Source organism: Armigeres subalbatus, unplaced genomic scaffold (assembly GCF_024139115.2).
Source record: "Armigeres subalbatus isolate Guangzhou_Male unplaced genomic scaffold, GZ_Asu_2 Contig358, whole genome shotgun sequence".
In the NCBI taxonomy this organism is placed as follows: Eukaryota; Metazoa; Arthropoda; class Insecta; order Diptera; family Culicidae; genus Armigeres; species Armigeres subalbatus.
The window spans coordinates 1-22,280 of record NW_026943106.1 but is presented as its reverse complement, the minus strand read 5'-3'; the positions used below and the strand labels follow the sequence as shown (position 1 = coordinate 22,280).

Sequence of the window (22,280 nt, the reverse complement as noted above, 5' to 3'; positions counted from 1 at the left end):
ATCATAGGAGATTTGAACGCTCAGGTTGGCCAAGAGGGAGGAGTTTAGACCGACTATTGGAAGTTCAGCGCTCACCGGCTGACGAACGAAACCGGTCTACGACTAATTGATTTCGCCGCCTCCAAGAATATGGCCATTCGTAGCACCTACGCCTTTCAACACAGCCTCCCGTATCAATACACCTGGAGATCACCACTGCAGACAGAATCACCGTCGACCACGTTCTGATTGATGGACGGCACTTCTCCGACATTATCGACGTCAGGACATATCGTGGCGCTAACATCGACTCTGACCACTACCTGGTGATGGTTAAACTGCGCTTGGCAAAACTATCCGTCATCAACAATGTTCGGTACCGACGACCGCCGCGGGTACGACCTAGAGCGACTGAAACAACCTGATGTCGCCACTGCATACGCGCAGCATCTCGAGGGCAGCGTTACCGGGAAGAGGGTGAGCTCGATGGGGCCCCTCTTGAGGACTGCTGGAGTACAGTTAAAGCAGCCATTAACGACGCAGCGGAGAACAACGTCGGGTATATGGGTCGAAGTCGACGGAACGATTGGTTCGACGAAGAGTGCAGACAGATTCTGGAGGAGAAGGACGCAGCGCGGGCGGTTTGCGCTGCAGCAAGGTACCCGGCAGAACGTGGAACGTTATAGACGGAAGCGGAGACAGCAGACCCGCCTTTTTCAGGAGAAGAAACGCCGCCTGGAAGAAGCGGAGTGCGAGGAGATGGAACAGCTGTGCCGTTCTCAAGATACACGCAAGTTCTATCAGAAGCTCAACGCATCCCGCAAAGGCTTTCGTGCCGCGAGCCGAATTGTGCTGGGATAAGGATGGGAGCATCTTGACGGACGAACGTGTGGTGATCGAAAGGTGGAAGCAGCACTACGAGGAACATTTGAATGGCGCTGAGAGTACATTCAGTGAAAGTCAAGGCAGCGGAGGAGATGACTACGTCAGTTCAGCGGACGATGGAAGCCAACCAGCCCCCACCTTGAGGGAAGTTAAGAATGCCATTCAACAGCTGAAGACCATTAAATCAGCGGGTAAGGATGGTATCGGAGCTGAGCTCATGAAGATGGCCCCGGAAAGCTGGCCACTTGCCTGCACAAACTGATAGTCAGAATCTGGGAAACCGAACAGCTACCGGAGGAGTGGAAGGAAGGGGTTATATGTCCCATCTACAAGAAAGGCGACAAGCTGGAGTGTGAGAACTTTCGAGCGATCACCATCCTTAATGCCGCCTATAAAGTGATATCCCAGATCATCTTCCGTCGTCTGTTACCATTAGTGTCACTAATTTAGTGAACGAGTTCGTGGGAAGTTATCAAGCCGGCTTCGTTGACGGCCGCTCGACAACGGACCAGATCTTTACTGTACGGCAAATCCTTCAAAAATGCCGTGAATACCAGGTCCCAACGCACCATCTGTTCGTTGATTTCAAGGCGGCATACGACAGTATAGACCGCGTAGAGCTATGGAAAATTATGGACGAGAACAGCTTCCTGGGAAGCTTCCCAAAGCAACGGTGAATGGTGTGCAAAACTGTGTGAAGATTTCGGGCGAACACTCCAGTTCGTTCGAATCGCGCCGGGGACTAAGACAAGGTGATGGACTTTCGTGCCTGTTGTTCAACATTGCGCTAGAAGGTGCCATGCGGAGAGCCGGGTGCTGGTAACAGCCGGGTACGATTTTCAACAGATCCGAGTCAATTTATTTGCTTCGCGGATGACATGGACATTGTCGGCCGAACATTTACACAAAAGGTGGCAGAACTGTACACCTGCCTGAAACGTGAAGCAACAAAAGTTGGACTGGTGGTGAATGCGTCAAAGACAAAGTACATAGCTTGTGGGCGGAACCGAGCGCGACAGGGCCCGCCTGGGAAGCAGTGTTACGATATAGACGGGATACCTTCCGAAGGTGGTCGAGGAATTCGTCTACCTCGGATCCTTGCTAACGGCTGACAACAACGTTAGTCGTGAAATACGAAGGCGCATCATCTGTGGAAGTCGGGCCTACTACGGGCTCCAGAAGAAACTGGTGGTCGAAAAGATTCGCCACCGCACCAAATGTGTCATGTACAAGACGTTAATAAGACCGGTAGTCCTCTACGGACATGAAACATGGACAATGCTCGAGGGAGGACTTGCAAGCACTCGGAGTGTTCGAGAGACGGGTGCCACCATCTTTGGCGGTGTGCAAGAAGACGGTGTGTGGCGGCGAAGAATGAACCATGAGCTCGCCCAACTCTACGGCGAAACCCAGTATCCAGAAGGTGGCTAAAGCCGGAAGGGTACGATGGGCAGGACATGTTGCAAGAATGCCGGACAGCAACCTGCAAAGATGGTGTTCGCTTCCTGATCCGGCAGGTACGAGACGGCGTGGAGCGCAGCGAGCGAGATGGAGCAGACCAGGTGCAGAACGACTTGGCGAGCGTGGGGCGTATCCGAGGATGGAGAGATGCGGCCTCGAACCGTGCATTGTGGCGTCAAATTGTTGATTCAGTGTTATCTGTTTAGATGTTAACTAAATAAATGAATGAATTTCACCAGCAGTGCTTCTTATACGCAGTTACCTTCCCGGCTATTCAAGCGTCGATGGGCGTGTGGTTTACATACCGGCCTCCCAACTCCGACGTCCATGGTTCGAATCCAGTCTGCCGCACTTCACTTTTTTTAAATGAAAATCGTCATTCATAAGGCAACATATTGAAATTCATACCGATTCCTTGTGGCAAATTTTCATAAGGCGTTTGATTGAAAATCATACGTCCATTTTCCTCAGTGTATGAATAGGAGTGCTTCCTTCATCATTGACCCTCGATAAAACTCAAGAAAAAGTAGAAACATGGAAATGTGACGACATTATATAGGGTAAAATACCCAACAGTGGACTCCCTGTTAGTGGTATTCCACTTCGATTTTTTTTGCTTCGGATTTTTATACGTAGTTTACGTCGTGCGGTCGTATCTTCTACACAACCCTTCTAATTTTTTTTAACCATCATTGGGGCTGTATCAAGTATGTTGATGTAATAAATAAATAATAATAATAACTTTATCTTTATGCATTAGTATTATTCTTTGCAAGGTTAATTTTTGTGATATCTCGTTACCAGATAGCGGAAGGTTGACTTTCTTCGACAAACTATGATCCGCCAGGTGACTACATCGACAATCTCTATGATTGGTTAATTGACTCTATTTTAGCAATGTCAATATTCTAAATGTTTGTCAAACATCATCGTAAAGCATTGTTTGTCATCAAATGGAACTCAACGAATAATAATAAAGTTTTTTTTCCTTTATAAAGCTTGATGCCCACTTCTACAGAGGAGTTCGAATATATTTATTGCAGGAACGTGCAGTCAAAACCACATTCTAGATTTGTATTTAAAAGAAACTAGCTAACATTCGTATTAACTCATCAACCCAGTGCAGTGCAGTTCATCTAAAATTCCCTGTTCTACAGGAATTCATATAAGAATTCCTCTTGAAATTCCAATCAATATTCCTGCAAGTGTTTTTTTCTCTTTGAAAATCACTCAGCAGCTTGTAATAAAAATCCTCCAGGATTTGCTAATTGTTTTTTTTTTCGGAAAATCCTCTCACCCCTCATAATAAAGCTGTCCAAAAAAAAAGAAAGGGTAATACTTACATTAAAACGGAGGTAATTCACTGTACTTTAGGGAAAAAATATAAATGCAAATCATTTCTAGTTTGCTTCTGACAATTCGCACTTTCTTCTTTATTCCTCTCATCAAACGCTGCACACCTCCGGAGACATCTTCCTTGGCACATTTGCTCCACATTTTGGTCATCTGAGCCGCGTCCCGTGCTGTTTATCCACTTTTTTTAAGCTTCCACTTCATTTTTGCCCAAAATGTAAATGTCTCGATGGGCCAGAACTGCGGGTAGTTGGGTGGATTATGTTTTTATTGTTGAAATCTACGTTATTATCGCGGTACAACTGGATGACTTCCCGGCTGTAGTGGCAACTCGCCAAATCTGGCCAAAATTTCACGGGACCTTCATGGGCCTTCATGAAACTTAGTACGTGGTTTTTGAGACATTCTTCCTTGTACAGCTTAGAGTCCATCGTTTTATTCGTCACGAACACTTTTTGTTACCTTGCAGACACTGTATACAGCGGAAACAACTTTTTGACTGTTCCAATCTCAGCGAATAGACGCCTGCACTTGCTCTACCTTCGAGGAGGGAGCCGTCAGTGTAACAAACAAACAATCCATCTTCTCAAAGTTACGTGCCATAATATCTATGTCGTCGGCGAAGCCAAATAGCTGGACGGACTTATTGAAAATTGTACCACTCGTGTTAATCCCTGCCCTTCGTATTACCCCTTCCAAAGCGATGTTGAATAGCAGACACGAAAGACCATCACCTTGCCGTAACCCTCTGCGGGTTTCGAAGGGTCTCGAGAATGCCCCTGAAACTCAAACTACGCACATCACCCGATCCATCGTCGCTTTGATCAACCGTGTCAGTTTATCCGGAAATCCGTTTTCGTGCATTAGCTGCCATAGCTGGTCCCGATCGATTGTATCATATGCGGCTTTGAAGTCGATGAATAGATGATGTGTGGGCACGTTGTATTCGCTGCATTTCTGCAGTACTTGGCGAATGGCGAACACCTGGTCCGTGCTGGAGCGTTCTCCCATAAAACCCGCCTGGTACTGCCCCATGAACTCCCTTGTAATTGGTGCTAGTCGACGGCATGACAACGTGCGGCCTCCAATATTGCATCGAACGACACGTTGTCGAAAGCATCTTCAATATCTAAGAAAGCACCCAAGCACGATTGCTTTTGAGCGAATGCTTTCTCGATATCGTACACAACCTTGTGTAGAAGAGTCACGGTGGACTTTAAAGATGAAGAGGCATGTTTGCCAAACAGTCATCACGAATGTGATGATCGATAATACGTTCTAAGCATTTCAGAAGAAATGAGGCCCAATACTTTTTTCACTAAATCAAATACATATTTCACATGTGATATATGCACAAATCGAGTCTTTTCCAAACATAGTCGTCAATTTCCATTTTTTTTTTCAAATGAAATACCAGATACTTAGTAAGAATAAAATTGATTATGAGTACGATTTTTTATAATGCATACGCATTTTAAATTAATTGCTCTGTATAATTCTTTAACAATAAGTGCCATATGCATAGAAGTTTTAGATCTTATGATGAATGTATTTCCTAAATATTTAATAAAAAATGAAATTTTTTCTATTGCAGTCCAGAGAACCAAAACGTCGTAAACTAGTTCCACAAACGCCGCCTGGACTAAATGGAGGTTCCTATGTAGCCAACAAGACTCCCACATCGAATACAATAAAACGTATTAAGCCGATAACCATTGCAACCAACTTAAGCAAGGAAGCGGAAAATAACAATCGTACACCAGTCAACGAAAATTTTGCTGTCATTAGTTTCTCTGACCAGTGGGAAAAGGATCACCAAAAGTATCAGCAAATTATTAAAGAACACGAACAGCATAGACAAAGAGTACAGGCCAAGAAAAAATCACCGCTTTCTGCTCTTGCGGAGGAGGAAGTCAACGATAGAAAGACCGCGACTCCTGGAAGTAGCAGTACCGCTGATTCACACTCTACCAGTAGATCTTCCGAAAAGAAAGAAAAACGTAGTAATGTGGAAAAAAATCCCATAGGAAAGGAATTTGCTGAGTTGTTGGATGCTTGTGAAAAGCAGACCCATCAAAGGAAATGGAACTGTTGGTTCAAAAAGTTGATAAAGTACTATGAATGCGTTCACCCAGACTATATTAATTCCAAAAGTTTCAAGAAAACACTGGCGGCTGTCACACAGGATGTTAATGAACAACCTGAGTTGGTTTATTTAAAGTTGGCCAGCATCGTAGAAGAGTTAAACATTCGCAGGAAGTCCAGAAATTCGGTAATGACTAACGAAAATATCACCACCACTGGGAGCGAAAAGAAAGACAATCAAATCAGAAGGCTTAATCGTGCTCTTTACATACTGAAGAAGCGTATTGCCAAACTAGAAGAGATGGAAGTAGACTTTGACGAGGGTATAAATTCTTCATACATGATGGAGGAACGTTACAAAAAGCGTGCATTTGAAATTTACGAAAAGATCTGTGATATAACCGGAGAAAGCAAGCACGCACATCGAATCACGCGCAAGCCCATCAAGTTCGATGGAACACATTACCAGGAGTTCAACCGAACAATTCAGACGTTCGTCAACAGAACGAACACATTTCCGGATTTTTTCGACGTGCTTAAATGCTTGCAGCACTGTAACACCCAGTACGGGTACAGAATGCGACGAGAGGAGATGACCAAGATAGCCCAGGATGCATTCATCAAGATCGGTAGGCTGTTGCAGAAGCGGCGCAAGACCGACCTGTATGAAATGGTATCATACTACAGCGGAACGGATAAAGACCCGGCCGTTGTGGATAAGAAATTGTACGAAAAGCTAGAGGAGAACAAGAAACACTACGGCAAAATTGGAGACATCATTGACAAGTAAGTTTGCACTTTAATAAATGTCGTTAATAACTTCTGCCTGAAGTTTAATGCATTTTACAATGATTTGGAAATGCTAATGTCATCTTCCACACTCAGACTTACATTTTAATGATAGAATTAGAAGCAAAAGTATAGTTCCGTTAAGTTTAATTTTTTTATAGTAATCAATGGATGCCAAACCCAAGTTACACAAACCAACTCCTAATACATAAATCATGTTGTTATGTGATTTTCTTTTAGATTCGCAAGGGTGCAGGATAACGATACGGACGATGAAGGAGAAGTTAGCCATAATTCAAAGCCATCCAGTAGCAAGACAGCGACGGTTGTCAGTAGTAAAGACACGACAGATGAATCCAAAGAACCCAACGTTTCAGCAACATCTACGGCGACGAGTCTGCTCGATAAGTCTTCGGATGATCCCATTGTCGACAAATCTAATTCTGCAGCTGTTGTAGCGCCAGAAAATAAGAAAGAAGCCAGTAGTTCCAATAGTAGAGCCGACGCTGAAGAAAACATCACAGGGAAAGACGATACAGCTAAGGCGGCTGAGACGGAAGCTGTCGATGAGGAAGTTGTCGATGACGATGATGATGATGACGACGAGGAAGACGAAATGCTGATCAAGGAGAATGTGAAACCCGATACGTTCGACGATATTGATATATCGGACGACGAGGAACTGATCGTGCCGTTGTCTTAGCATATTTCGCTGGCCAGCAGTTATTAGTCAGAGGAGTTATTGTAAATATGCGTCCAGAATCTGGACAAACACAAGTCGCTTTACAAAGTAAGATATTTATAAGATTATGTATATACCAAAATTTCTCGAAAATCGTTTGGATAAAATTTTAGCGCAGCTATAAGCTATAGGAATATTGATTTCTTCACGTGCTTTTTGCTCGGAACATTCACAGCTAGGGTTAGACTCTTTATCGTAGAATTACGATCTCGAATCAATTAATAATTCTCGATACATCTAGCAAGGCTAATTTTATGTCATCGTGTTTGCATTGTTTTATGTTGGTAAAGAAAAGATAGTTTGGAATCTAAGGCTCTGTGTCAATACCCGAATTAAACTCAAAATTCAGAAAAATAGTTCGATTTCTACGGTTTTTCACAGTACTACAATGTACCGTCAAACGGGGCGACTTGCAACACTTTTCATGTTTTTCTTTCCATAATTCTAAAGTAAAAGGATATATGCATTCTATTGGTATATGATACTTTTAATGTGTCCTCATACTAGGGATTAGATGTATAATCAGATATACAACAATATTAAAAATATGAAATTAATATCAAAATGATGGTTGCTGCAAGCCGCCCTTTCTGCGTGGTGACTTGCAATACTTTTTCAAATTCAGCCATAACATGTTTGTAGAACAACCGTCTAAGACAAATTAAGTACTCTCCATTTAATTCCACCAAATATTTTCAATATCTTTGCAGATACGTATTTCGACCACAACTGTGTGGTCGTCATCACTGTCTCGTACTTGACTCGACTTGACTCGAGTCAAGTACGAGACACTGAAGACGACCACACAGTTGTGGTCGAAATACGTATCTGCAAAGATATCGAAAATATTTGGTGGAATTAAATGGAGAGTACTTAATTCGTCTTAGACGATTGAATACATTCCACTAAAAGAGCTTAATATATTTTTCTGATGTTTGTAGAATCGAACATAACAAGTTGTTCTACTAAATCATAGTGAACTTTAATCTTTCATTCCGTTTTTTGACGGATTTTAATGGATCGTTTGATATTCTCAGACAATCGGTTTGAAAGCACTTCATGTCGGGATAAGAATGAAGTGCAGCTTCAGTCATTCCCTGTTCCAGTTTTCGGCGCGCGGTAATGGCCGCCTGCTTGCCTGCGGGTTAGTCTGATTTGATGTTTCTGGAGGTCTACTGCATCAACCGTTCGAGCATTTTGATCAATGTGGTATATAGGAAAGCTTGAATTCACTTAATCAGCACCTTCTTATATACCACATTGGTCAGAATGCTCGGAGCAGTGGGTGCAGTTGACCTCCAGAAACGTCAAATCAGAGACTAGAGACCATTACCGCTCGCGGAAAACTGGATAGTAGTTTTTGAACAGTTCTTCTTTCCTTCCCCGCCATCGCCATCCACAAATTTCTCCACGATTACTTTGAGATCTTTCATTTGAAAATGCATTCCCCACTCCGCCTCAAGCAGCAAACCATCCACCATTGTTGGCTTATTGGGGAGTCAACACTGTTTGACCACTGTATGCCGTAGCTTTACTGTTTTACTTATTTATGTTTTACTTTACTTATAGCATAGCGTAAAATTGTTGATGGGCAAGAATTGTACACTGTACCGCCGAGCGTCTTCTCGGAAGGACAACGTATTCTTTTTGACTCAAACCGCTGCTTTCATTAATTTTCTTGGAAAATTAGCATACATACGACTTCCGACAGGTTTCCTGTAGTTTCTCGGCATAGTTTCGGACGTCAAAGTATTAAAGCTGAATCAGTTGTTTTTGAAAAATAACTATTGTGTATTAGCTGTTGTAAGTAACCCTGCAGGGGGACGAATATAACCCAGATTAATCCACCTTGCAGTGATGATGCCTTTTACGTTCGCTTTGAAGGGCTGATAAGCATATAAGAAAAGTCTTAACAAATCCAACAGGAGTTCACATTCGTTCATACTCGTTATAAAATTTCCTGCCGAACAAAGCTGTTTGTGACCAAATCGGAAATCAGATGAGTATAAGTGCCAACAAGTTTTTTTTTACTATTCAAATTTAAAAGTTAGTATTTTTGTTACAACTTTCAATCACATAGTCCAATCTGGCCCAATTTCAATAAAAGCACTGTCACTGTCACATACCCCAACGAATTCAACAGGTTGCCAGAAAATAGGTAGGGAAAATTACGTCTTCGGCAGGTTTTGTTCTATTTACCCATAATCTTGTTTACGTACGAACGCGCTTTCGAATGAAAGTTGCAGTGCATTCTCGTTTACGCCAGCAAAATCAAATGAAGATACGGTTCGAACGAATCGCATTCGTTCGAAAGTATCGTTCGTCCGTAAACAAGAATAAGGGTGATTGTCAGGGGAGTTTTCTATAACTAATAATGCTCAAATTTGGCCTAAACATTCTTTGCATATTAAAGAATGTTGTAGCCAAATTTCATAAAATTTGGTCAACAAAAACCCCTGACAATAATACAACAAAACCTGCCAAAGCCATCATTTCCCCTACCCAATATGGCAAGTTTTCAACAGAAAACTATGGGGCAATATTCTCCTTCGAATGCAAGTTGTTGTAAGTACATCGGTTCAGGGCAAGTACAAAAAAAGTTAGCTAGACTTTACAATGATATGGTATTAAAAATATACCTTTCAAAGGCAGCGTCTCACTTTAAGGAGGATTGTTTTTGACAGACATCAGATCATTATTGATATATGTGATAGTTGTCTTTTTGAAAAGAACCACAATTCTTATTACGGGATCTTTGGATTGTCACTAAATTCAATTTAAATTTAATTCAGGAAATGAGACGCAGCTAAAACATAACATTCATTATAAGTAATCGGAAGATTCGTAAGTTTTGTAGTCTTTTTAATATTAAATTTGTTTAATTCGTGAATTGCGACAGACCCAAAATTCAAAAAAAATCTTATTTTAAGCTAATTAATCATCATGAACGGATTAATGTAAATCTCAAGTCAAAATTGTATATTACGAAGTCAATAAAATGCTAATGTTTTGTATAATTTGTCTTTGTTGGCGATTTCTATATCTCATCCTGCCCTCAAATTTAATACATTTTTGTACGGTATAATGACCAATGATGAACCCCCAACAAATAGTGGACCCTCCAGCCATATTTACATTTTCACAGGACATGAGATTCCATCAAGAGAAACTAACTATAAAAACTAATGATTTGATTGCATGCATTGTAGAAGCCACTGAATGTAAAAATAGATGAGTTTTTTTTTAGAAGTTTGTTATAATAAACACGAAAGTGTGCACAATATTTAGGAATATTTCGGAAGGTCTACAATAGGGAAGAATACCCGAAACGGAACATGAAAATCAAACGGAGTTGGGGAAGCAATTTCCTATTATGGACCCCCAGAGGGTTACTGTAGAGCAAATACAGTCAGAATTTCAATTGTTTGACAAGGAATAATATCTCTGTGGTTGTATTGGAGGTCGATAATTTCCATTTGTAACATTTCAGGTACATTTCATAATTCATATCATTAAACGGTGTTGTTAAGGATATTTCGTTACTGTGTTCTATAAAATCAGTGAATAGGCTTGAAAACTGCTGTGGTGGTCTTGGATTTTATCAGCATATTTCACAGATTTACATAAACTGTTTTCAACAAGGTGATGGAAATGTACAAGTTTTCAGCTGTGCCAAATTGTTTCATGCCAATTTCGGTTCAAAAGCTTCGACGTGTGTTGATTGCAGTTTTATGTTCGAGTCATTGAGATGTTTGGTGATATCTATAAGAACAGCTAAGTCACTTGCTCATTCAGGGTCATTCAGTTTGGGCATTGGTTTTTCTTTATCTTGTAAAAATAATGCGATTTCGTTTCAAAGAGAATAAAATCTTTCAAGGCTGGTACTACGGCTTAGTCAACGTCAAAATGATATAGGAGGTACACAAGTGGTGCTAGCGAATAGAATATGGGGGTAAACAAGTAGGTAATATCCACACAGAGTGAGGGACCGAATGCATGAGCGAGCACACAAGCGCCTCGCATGGTGCGTGTGGTCAGAGTGACTGCTTAGGCGGTAGTGTAGGCCTGTCCAACCTTTTCAAGCCACGGGCCAATATTCAGAATTAACATTCGCTGGCTTTTTACATATTTTCAAAATATTCAAAAATCGAGTTTTGTTTCAATTTTTCCGGAATGCCAAAGAAATTCTTCAGAGAAAAACTAAACACGATTGAATTGCGCTCAAAAATTATTTTTTACATTACAGATTTATTTTTGAAATGTGCTCAGATGAGAGATGTTTTCTTTCTAAATTTAGATTTTTGCTCGTTGTTGTATTGGAGGTCGATAATCTTCATTTGAAACATTTCGGATACATTTTAAAATTTACATTATAAAATGGTGTTGAGAAAATGAATGTAATTCGTAACTGTGTTCTATAAAATAAACAAGATGAGGGAAATGTAGCAGTTTTCTGCAACAAATTGGCTCAGTTTCAAACGCTTAAATGTTGAATAATAAAGGTCGACTGTTGATCGGTGCCTTGCAAAGTTATGTTCAAGTCATTGAGATGTTTGGTAATATCTACCAGAAAAGCTAAGTCACTCGCCCAATTAGGATAATTATGTTCCGGCTTTGGCTGTTCTTTGTCTTGTAAAAATAGTGCGATTTCGTTTCAAAGAGAATAAAATTTCTCAAGTCTGGTTCTACGGTTTAGTCAACAAACTTCGCAATAATACAGCAAATCTCCGTATTCTGCTTCCATTGCCATTAACTTCATTTAGAATTGGTGGTTGTGGACCCCTCGCGTTGATAAGTTTTATTAACTTAATTACGAGTGTCAGTACTTCAGGAATATTAATCGTTTCCCCACATAAAATTTCATAATGAAAAATGCAATGTTCGGGGAAGTATGTGATTGCTTCTTAGAAGTGTCACAATGTCATGGTTCTTTCCCTTCTTGCTGGCTCCATCAGTTGTAAGGCCACTTAAGTGTGTCCAAGCTCCTTGATACAGGTCTTAACAGCTCCTCTTAAGTCTTTTCCGGTAGTCGTTCCACTCATTGGGATCAAAGTTGTCAATTCCGCTGTGATTTATAGATGATCATCAACAGCTACCTGCATCATGTTTTCAACATCAGTATTACCATCGATTGGTAGAGAGTAGGATTTGAAGCAGGCGACTTACATCTCTACACCACGTAACGCAGTTTCCAAATCTTCTGCAAGATATTTTACTCACCGTATTCCCTCCGAGGCACTACTGAAGGAAACTTTTTCGATGCTGTCAATAGCCGATGTGCACCCCTTTACAAGTTCTCTGTCCTAAAATAGTTCATTCGTTTTGCCAAAATCCTACTATAACAGCAAAACTGGCCCATACTGCATTTTCCGGCGTCGTGTTTGTCAGAGTGAATAGACTTTGTTGCTTCGATAATCCACTGTTCCACCAATAATTTGAATCAATAAAGAAGATTTAAATTAAATGACCACCTTATCTCCTTTAACATTTATTATTTTCCTAGTTCAGTGTAAATATCGTAGAAGCTTGTCGTATGAAGTATTTCATACCACGATGCGCGGGCCACTAAAATGGAGCGGAGGGCCACATCCGGCCCGCTTGGCATACGTTGACAGAGGAGACAGGAGACAGAGGTGGGGCACCACACGATGCAATCACACTATTGTTCTCATAGGCTATTGTTCTTGCGTCAAGTGGTGCGCCAAATAACAATAGCTGGCATCGCCAGTGTAGGAGAGTATTGGGGCACATGCGGTCCAGTGTGTTTTTGTGCACAGGAGTGTATGGAGATTTGAGGCACACGTGCACTTGTGTACGTCATGTGTGTGGTATCCGCCCTTAGCTACACCACTGGCTGTCTGGTACAGCAGTAGCGATCGATGAAATAAAAGATCAGTTTTATCACTGACTGCACACCCGAGCAGACGCGCGTTTACCTGTATCACTTACAGTATCACAGTCCGTTAGTAATTAGTTTAAAGAACCCAATCTCCACGAGTATATTACAGTGGCGACGAGGTGGAGATTTTGTTTTCGCGTCCCGGAAGTGCTTATTAGTGCAAGTAGTCCGGTTTTCCAGTGAAATTTTGGTGTTTTTCACTGCTGTTTGGACAAACCTGCGAGCGAGCCATTCATCCGTTCGGCGTTTGATTGGTTTATTGCCTACGGAGGAGCAACAGTTTGCGCTGCGCGGTAGCAGTACCTACACTGCAGGAGTTGGTTTGTTTTGCTGTTTCACACAGGTTTGCTGCAAAGTGTCGAATAATGGAAATAAACAGAGAAAATCGTGTTTTACTTTGCATGCGTTAAAGTGTTGAAATCAGTTTATGAGCCATTTTCGTGCCTAGCAAGCAAAGAAATTGTGTTTCATTTTGTTTCCGTACAGTGATCCGGCTTTGTGCACATAAATAATAGCTAATTAGAACTTGTTTCATCACAGCCGAAGAGTTTGTCACGTACGAGAGTTTGTTTCATCAACAGTGTAGTGCAACGCACAGTGTATATCAGTTTGTTTGCAACTTGTTTCGCAACGCTGATACTGTTGTATTGGTTTATGCTCATGTTTAATAGCAACTACAGTTTATGCTTGTGTTGAGCAACACCATCGTTTTGTTTGTTTGTGTTTCACGTTTGGTTTGTTTCGTTGATAAAGTTTGTCGTTGAATACGATTGATCCGAAACGGTTGGAGTTTGTTTGGTTTGACACAGAAAGCAGTTTATGTTTTGCACTGTGGAGCAAATCGTTTAAAAGTTGAACAAAAGGTTTACAAAATAGTTTTGAAAATTTTGTTTTTAAATTTGTCAACTGTTTGTTTCGATCAAGTTTATTGGAATATTACACTGAAAAAGTTTTTTAGTTTTGTTTTGTGTGATAATTTAACTAATCGTTTTTCACAGTTTTCGTCGTTTTCATCGCTGTCAGTATGCCGTTAGTGAATCACGTTGGGCTGTACATACCCGGTACGATTCCGTTTAGCCAGTATCTGGAGCAGATGGACTGGATTTTCATCGATAACAAGATGTCGGATGCGAATGAACAGAAGGCATCGTTTCTGGCGGCATGCGGAAAGGACGTTTATAGCGAGTTGAAGCTTCTGTTTCCTGGAAAGGATTTGAAATTGGTGTCGTTTAAGGAGATCACCGATGCGTTGAAGAAGCGATACGACAAAACTGAAAGCGACATGATCCAGCGTTACAAGTTTTATCAACGAGTGCAAGGTTCTACTGAAAGTGCGGAGGATTTCATTCTCGCGGTGAAGCTACAAGCGGAGATGTGAGTTTGGCGAATTTAAGGACATCGCAATCCGCGACAAGCTTGTGTGTGGCATTCGCGACCCGGATGTTCAACAACGTTTGTTTGATGAGGAAGGTCTGACGCTAGCCAAGGCGGAAGATCATCATCAACAGGGAGCTAGCTGGAGTAAATCGAAAGCTGGTTTCTCGTGAGTCCGGTCGTGTGAGTGTGTTGAACAGGCTTGGTAAGCGAGAAGAACATGGTGTTTCACGTAGTAGATCCCGTGGTAGAAGTCAATGGGCCAAATAAACGTTTTAGGAGCCGTAGTCGTTCTGGTTCGTTTGATCGTGGACATCGTTCTTCATCCCGATCGCAGAAGTTTCACTGCAGTTACTGTGGCAGAGATGGTCACACACGTCGCTTCTGCTATGACTTGAAGGATAAGGTTAAGAAATCTGTGAAGTTTGTGGATTCTCCAGCAGCAAAGCCGAAGTTGACAGAGTACCAGAAGAGTTTGCGTCGTCGGCTGAACAGATCTATCTCGGATGATGACGAGATGGATTGTATGTTGATCTCTTCCATCGGAAAAATCAACGAACCGTGTTTCCGTACAGTGTTGGTTGCAGGAGTACGAGTAGATATGGAGATAGATTGTGGAGCTGCAGTTTCCGTCGTCAGTAGAGAGACGTACGAGGGGGAATTCGCCGATATTCCGTTGCAGATTTTTCCAAAAAGTTGGCAGTGATTAATGGAAGTCGTTTGGTTGTTGAAGGACAGATTCCGGTAACGGTTGAGCTGAATGGACGACGTCAGGTCGTTAAACTGGTTGTTTTACGCTGTGGAAGCTCGTTTACACCGTTGTTAGGACGAGATTGGCTGGATATCTTCTTCCCTGAATGGAGGAAAAACGTTTGGCAGTGGTGCAAACCTGAACCAGCTGTCTTTGCTGACTTCAGAGGAACGTGTCGTGGAAGATATTAAAAGTAAGTTTGCCAATGTGTTTTGTAAGTCTATGTTTACTCCCATCAAAGGTTTTGAGGCAGATCTAGTGTTGAAAAAAGGAGCAGCACCGATTTTCAAGCCGTGCCTATGACGTTCCATTTACGTTTAAAAAGACAAAAGTAGTCGAACATTTAGAGAGTTTACAGAAAGATGAGGTCATAACACCGATCGATGCAAGTGAGTGGGCATCACCGGTGATTGTTGTAGTGAAGAAGGATGGCGGAATCAGGATGGTGATCGACTGTAAGGTTTCGATCAACAAGGTGATCATTCAAACACCTAATCCGCTGCCGTTGGCACAAGATATGTTTGCTTCACTAGCTGGTGCTTAAGTGTTTTGTTTCTTGGATATGATCGGAGCGTATACACAGTTGTTGTTGTCGGAAAAGTCAAGAAAAATTATGGTGATTAATACAATCAAAGGTTTGTTTTTGTATAATCGTTTACCACAAGGTGCTTCTTCAAGTGCTGCTATATTTCAAAGCGAGTCATGGATCAAGTTTTGAAAGGCATTGACGGAGTTTATTGCTACTTAGACGATGTTTGCTAGCTGGTGAGGATTTTGAAGACTGTTTAAGAAAGCTAAATTTGGTTTTAGAGAGACTTTCTAAATTCAACATTAAAGTCAACCAGCAAAAATGCAAATGATTTGTGACTAGTTTGCCATTCCTGGGTCACGTGTTGACTGATAAAGGTTTGTTGCCGTGTCCAGAAAAGGTGGAGACAATTCGTAGAGCCAAGGTTCCCAATAATGTCACCGAGTTGAAGGCGTTTTTGGGTTTGATAAATTACTTCGATAAGTTTATACCCAATTTATTCTCACGTTTAAGCTGCTTATATGGTTTACTCAAAAAAGACGTTAAGTTTGTCTGGACTGATGAGTGTCGTCGTGTTTGAAAAAGTAAGCAGTCGTTGTTGTCTTCAAAACTTCTGGAGTTTTTGATCCGCAAAAGCCTGTCGTTGTTGTGACAGATGCTAGCAGTTATGGGTTAGGTGGTGTGATTGCTCACGAAATCAAAGGAGAGGAGAGGCCTATTAGTTTTACCTCTTTCAGTTTAACTAACTCGCAAAAAATCCTACCCAATATTGCACTTGGAAGCGTTGGCCGTTGTGAGTACCATAAAGAAGTTCCACAAGTTTTTGTTTGAAAGAAATTCACTCTGTATACCGACCACAAACCGTTAATAGGCATATTTGGTAAAGAAGGCAAGAATTAGTTGTTCGTGACGCGTCTGCAAAGATATGTAATGGAACTAAACATATACGACTTTGACATTGTTTACAGACCGTCATCGAAAAATGGGCAATGCAGATTTTTGCTCAAGGTTTCCCTTTGCCTGATGAAGTGCCAGTTTCGTTGCAACGGGAGTTTATCAAGAGTTTGAACGTTTACGATGAGTTTCCTTTGACCATGTTTTGATTGCATCTGAAACAGAGCAAGATGAGTTTATTCAAAGAATCGTTTCCTACATGAAGCATGGTTGGCCAAAGAAGTTAGAGCGTAGTTTGTTGGATGTTTATGCTCAGCATCAAGATCTTGAACTGGTCGATGGTTGTTTATTGTACCAGGATCGTGTGTTTATTCCTGCTAGTTTACAAAGCAGATGTTGAAGTTGTTGCACAGGAATCATTCAGGAATCACCAAGATTAAGCAAATGGCAAGGAGGACAGTTTACTGGTATGGCATGAACAGTGACATCGAGAGTTTCGTCAAGTCATGCAGTGTTTGTTGCCAGTTGAATGCAGTTGACGAAGCCAGTTTCCAAATTCTAGTTGGATTCCTACTACAAAACCGTTTACACGTATTCATGCAGACTTCTTCTACTTCGACAAGAAGGTTTTCCTGGTCATTGTGGACAGTTTTTCAAAATGGATTGAAGTTGAATACATGAAGTTTTGGAACAGATGCCAGGAAAGTCAAGACCAAGTTTTGAACGTTTTCGCAAGGTTTGGGTTACCTGACGTAGTTGTTACGGATGGCGGACCACCGTTTAGCTCGAAAGAGTTGATTGATTTCTTCGAGAAGCATGGAGTCAAGGTGATGAAGAGTCCACCGTATAATCCATCGAGCAACGGTCAAGCGGAACGTATGGTCAGGGTTGTGAAGGAAGGTTTGAAGAAATTTCTGTTAGATCCGGATTTGGCTGGTTTAAGTACTGATGATATGGTGTCGTACTTCTTGTTTGGCTACCGGAATACTTGTTTGGAGGATGGATATACGTTTCCTTCCGAAAGGTTGTTTAGTTTTAAGCCGAAGACGCTGTTGGATTTACTCCATCCAAAGAATAGTTTTAAGCATCATTCGACGAAACCAAAGGAAGTGGATAAATGTATTGTAAATAGTCCTAGTCCCAAGAAACATGACTGGATTGACAAGTTGCGTCCTGGAGATATTGTTTACTATAAGAATTTCAGACCTACGGATATTCGTAGATGGTTAGAAGCCAAATTTCTCAGACGTATCTCCTCACGTGTTTTTCAGGTTTCCGTTGGAGGAGAGTTTACTCTGCTCATCGAAATCAGCTGAAGCTGGTGGGCACCCCAAAGCGCCGAGGTTTGTTCTTGGGGAGGAGCGAGAGGGTCCAGCGAAGAAAGCGTGCTAGAGAGGACGACGACGAAGACGACTTTTATGGTTTTCCTTCGGATTCTTTCATCTACGGTGACGGGGATGGTCGTAACGGGGTCACGGGTCGTGGTCCTGAGGCAAGGTTTGGTGTTTCGCGCCGTCGAAGTGAGTCGTCAGTGGACGATGATCAGCGAGGGTCGTCGAGTTTGCCGCCTGAGCAGGTTGATCCGCAGGCTGGCCCATCGAAGCGAGTGAAGAAACGATCGTCACCATCGAAGAACCGTGTGGAAAGTGTCCGACGTTCGGAGCGACTAAAGCGTCTCAAGAAAGATGTCGAATTTAAATATTATTAAACTATTGTGTGTTTTAAAAAAAGTTTAACTGCTACGGAGGCGGTCAAAAGTGGACTAGTTTATCGGTAGTCATGTTTGCCGAGTTCAGAGTTTGTTTAGCGGCAGTTATGTTTTGCCGCTTTGTTGAAAATGTTTATCGGCAATCGAGTTTTGCCGGTTGTTTAAAGCAGTAGTGAAGTTTTGCTGCAATCGATTGTAAATATGTACAAACTAAAAGGGGAGAACTGTGGTATCCGCCCCTAGCTACACCACTGGCTGTCTGGTACAGCAGTAGCGATCGATGAAATAAAAGATCAGTTTTATCACTGACTGCACACCCGAGCAGACGCGCGTTTACCTGTATCACTTACAGTATCACAGTCTCGTTAGTAATTAGTTTAAAGAACCCAATCTCCCACGAGTATATTACAATGTGGGGGCGCAATGCCCAATAGTCATCCCCCGAAGTATTGTTTAATTACGGGCCGGGGGAATAACTGAAGAGGAAGGATTTGGTTTTAGTAAATAAAAACCCTGATTAATCCACCTAGCGGTGATGGTGCCTTTCTCGTGCATTATAAAAATAGTATTTAGGCCATTACTCTTGAGCCCATAGTCCGGTCTGGCCAATTTTCAATGAAACAATGGGAGAATATTCTGCGTCGAATGCAGTTGTTGCGAGTAAATCGGTTAAAGTGCCTGGAAAATTAGTGACAATTTATTACTATTTTTTCTATAAAGTGTAGTATTTTGGCCATAACTTCCGAGCCCATAGTCCGATCTGACCAATTTTCAATAGGAAACAATGGTAGAGTATCCTGCGTGCAATTTGTTGCAGAGTAAATCGGTTAAGGATGAGTACCTTAAAAAATGAGTGACATTTTTTTGGGTGGGTGCGCACAGACACACACACACAGACATCACCTGTGATTCGTCGAACTGAGTCGATTGGTATATAACACTATAGGGTCTCGGGCCTCCTATAAAAAGTTCATTTCTGAGCGAATATATAGCCTTTACGTATACTTTGTATACGAGAAAGGCAAAAAGTTAAAATGTTATTTCTTTCAGATTTAAAATACATACAATGAATGATACTTCCTTAGTTTAGCCCCTTAGGGTCATACGCTTATTACGTAAGCATTTTGAATCCCTCCCCCATGTAAGATTTTATTTATATGGTGAGTAAGAAAAATAACGGACGGGGTGCTTACGTAATATGTACGGTCCCTTACTAAATGGTTCCATCGATATCAGAGTAAGAAAAGTTAATGGAAATTTGCACGAAAAATCTTAAAGTCTAATTTGGGGTTTCATCGGACATGAAAAGGGATTACTGGTTAAGATTTTTCAACTGTTTTTATTGAATATCCTTCATACAGCATTTAATAGTTCCTAGAAATCAAAAGAAAGACAACACATTAGTATAAAGCTTGATTTGCCAAATTGAAATAATACTCACTTGGTCAACAGTCCGTCCTTCTTGGCGAGGCGAACGATACAATCGTCCGATTCGCCCATGCGGCGGATCTCACCGCAGATGGCGTACACTTTGGAGGTTTCCAGCATACGGCCGGTCTGGGGGTTCACGTCGACGATGTTGATCTGGATGGAGGCATGGTCCTTAGCGTGAATGATTCGGTTGCTGGATGAGCTGTGGACACGAAAAAAAAAACTCAGTTTAATCCTCCTGCTCCTAACATTGGAGACGACAGAGACCCATGCCAAAAAAAACAATGTTCTCCAAAACATTCTGGAACGCAATGTGATCGGATATCAGGATATCAAATCGGATAATGCCTGAGTACAAAAAGTGTGTTTTTACATTTTGTACATACAGACGAACATCACCTAGAATTCTCCAAGGTGAGTCGATTGGTATATAACACTAGAGTCTCCGAGCCTGCTATCAAAAGTTTGGCTCTGGGTGGTCCTTTAACCTTTTCTGTATACTTATAAGTAGGGGTGGTGGAAATTCGCGGCAAAATTTTTAAAATTTCGCGGACATCCAATTCAGAAAATCTGAGAAAATTCGCAGCAATTTTCATGGTAAATTGTATTTCAGTACAAAAATAGAAAAGACAATGTAGATTCCATATTTATTTAAATTGTTGCGTTCATTAATTTCAAATTAGTTTTTTTATTATTTATTTGCATTACTGGTCAAAAGCCAATTTTTTTTTTTCGTCAACTTTTGCCGCTGGGAAGTGTTGATTAAATTGTACTGGCAGACACTACGTTCAGCATCTACCGAGTTTGCAGGAAAAGACAAATATTTCACCGCTATTTTGAAAAGCTGAGGAAAGCGGAAAGAGGCCGAATGAGAAAAAATAGATTTGAAAAATGCCACGAGATGATCAACGTTGGGAGAGTTTTTTCTCCAAACTTCGCCAAGCAATCCCATAATGTGAATATTGCAGGTCATGTGAATGCAATTCGGTAGTAACCCTTTGAAAATCTCTAACTTTCCTAAAAAACAATATTATTTACGTCTCTAAGGGGCCGATTTCTACACCTCCGCTTAACTCTTAAGCGGTGCTTACTTCCATACAGCTTAAACCTGGTTTAAGCACTAAGCGGAGGTGAAGAAATCGGCCCTAACTATCATTTTAAAATTTGAAAGAAAACCAAATTGTTCTACAATTTAATTTTGGCTCAAAAATTCGACCAATTTCGGACCTGCAATTTAAAAAAAAAAAAAATGAGACGTCAAAAATGCATTTTTGACGAGTTAGTATTGACTAGGTCAAGAAACTCGACTGAGGCAATAGAATGGAATAAAATTAATGACGGGAAAGTTAATTTCACGGTTTTCTGCGAAAATGCTTAAATTTCGCGGCCAACATCAAATATCGCTGATTTCGCGGCTTCCGCGAAATCGCGAATTTCCACCACCCTACTTATAAGTATAAATACGAGCTAAAACGATAGGGGTTCAAGTTGAGTTATCCTTATCATACATTATTATGACGTATTCGGAAAACATGACTAGGTGGTGTACCCAATTGTCGCCATACATAAGAACAACTATTTTTTTAAAAGGAAAAAGGCATGTTGGTGGACTTTATATATCAAGGCGAAAGGTTTTACTTCCTGTCTTCCTATAGGAACAGCCAGAAAACCACAATAAAATTTGTTATTATTCTCAAAATTGATTAATCCATAATAGGAACGCATGCACCAGTTGTGGCACTATTCTTAATTTTTGGTTCCTTATCCTGGCAAATCCCATAGTTTTCTTTATGGCATTTGGCAAATAAATGGGGACCACTAGTGCGACAACTCAGTAAAGAGACGTGTCAGAAATTAAGCCAAATCAATTTTCACACAATTATGCTTTGCTTGTTTTTTAGGAAATCAAAAGGTGTTATTTCATATCATATGAATGTGCTTTATCGATATGAACTTGGTTTGCGGTGATTTGATTGGCCATTTAGCATAAAGTTAAGCACTCGTGCGACAGCACTGGTGCTATATCCACAACTGGTAACATCTAGCCTAGATAGTATTGTCGGAGTAGCACCAAATTAGAATTCGGAAGTCGGACTTCCGAACCGAACTTTCTTCCGAAGTTTTATTTGTCAAACCACTCAGATGCGTTGTTTAGCGCATGTTTAGAGGCGAATCCAGCGCACTACTTCCGAAGTTGCGAAAGTTGCCTGTATCTGGAGAAAAATCCAACTTCGGTATAAACTTTATTCCGGATAGACAATATAATGGGTCTTGGCTAGGAACCAGGTGGCCACTAAAATTCGATTTTCAAATTCCTGTTTTTTTTCCTGCTTTTCCCGGTAAATTTTGTCAAATTTTCCTGGTTTTATTTAATTTGAAAAAAATTGGAAAAGAGTTTTG

At 41.1% G+C, this 22,280-nt stretch overlaps 1 protein-coding gene and 1 long non-coding RNA gene across 2 annotated transcripts; one reads left to right on the top strand and one right to left on the bottom strand.

Moving 5' to 3' along the window:
* Positions 1-5,272: 5,272 nt before the first annotated feature.
* Positions 5,273-7,650, top strand: LOC134204033 (daxx-like protein; the record flags this gene model as incomplete). Its single annotated transcript, XM_062678866.1, has 2 exons — positions 5,273-6,549; positions 6,793-7,650. Coding segments are annotated over 2 exons (1,740 nt in total), but the record flags the coding sequence as incomplete, so codon positions are not given.
* A 12,118-nt stretch (positions 7,651-19,768) lies between these two features.
* Positions 19,769-20,077, bottom strand: LOC134204031 (uncharacterized). The gene is made up of 2 exons (XR_009977756.1): positions 19,891-20,077; positions 19,769-19,823 (listed from the first exon to the last, which is right to left on the bottom strand). It is a non-coding gene; the product is annotated as an uncharacterized LOC134204031 (long non-coding RNA).
* Positions 20,078-22,280: the final 2,203 nt, after the last annotated feature.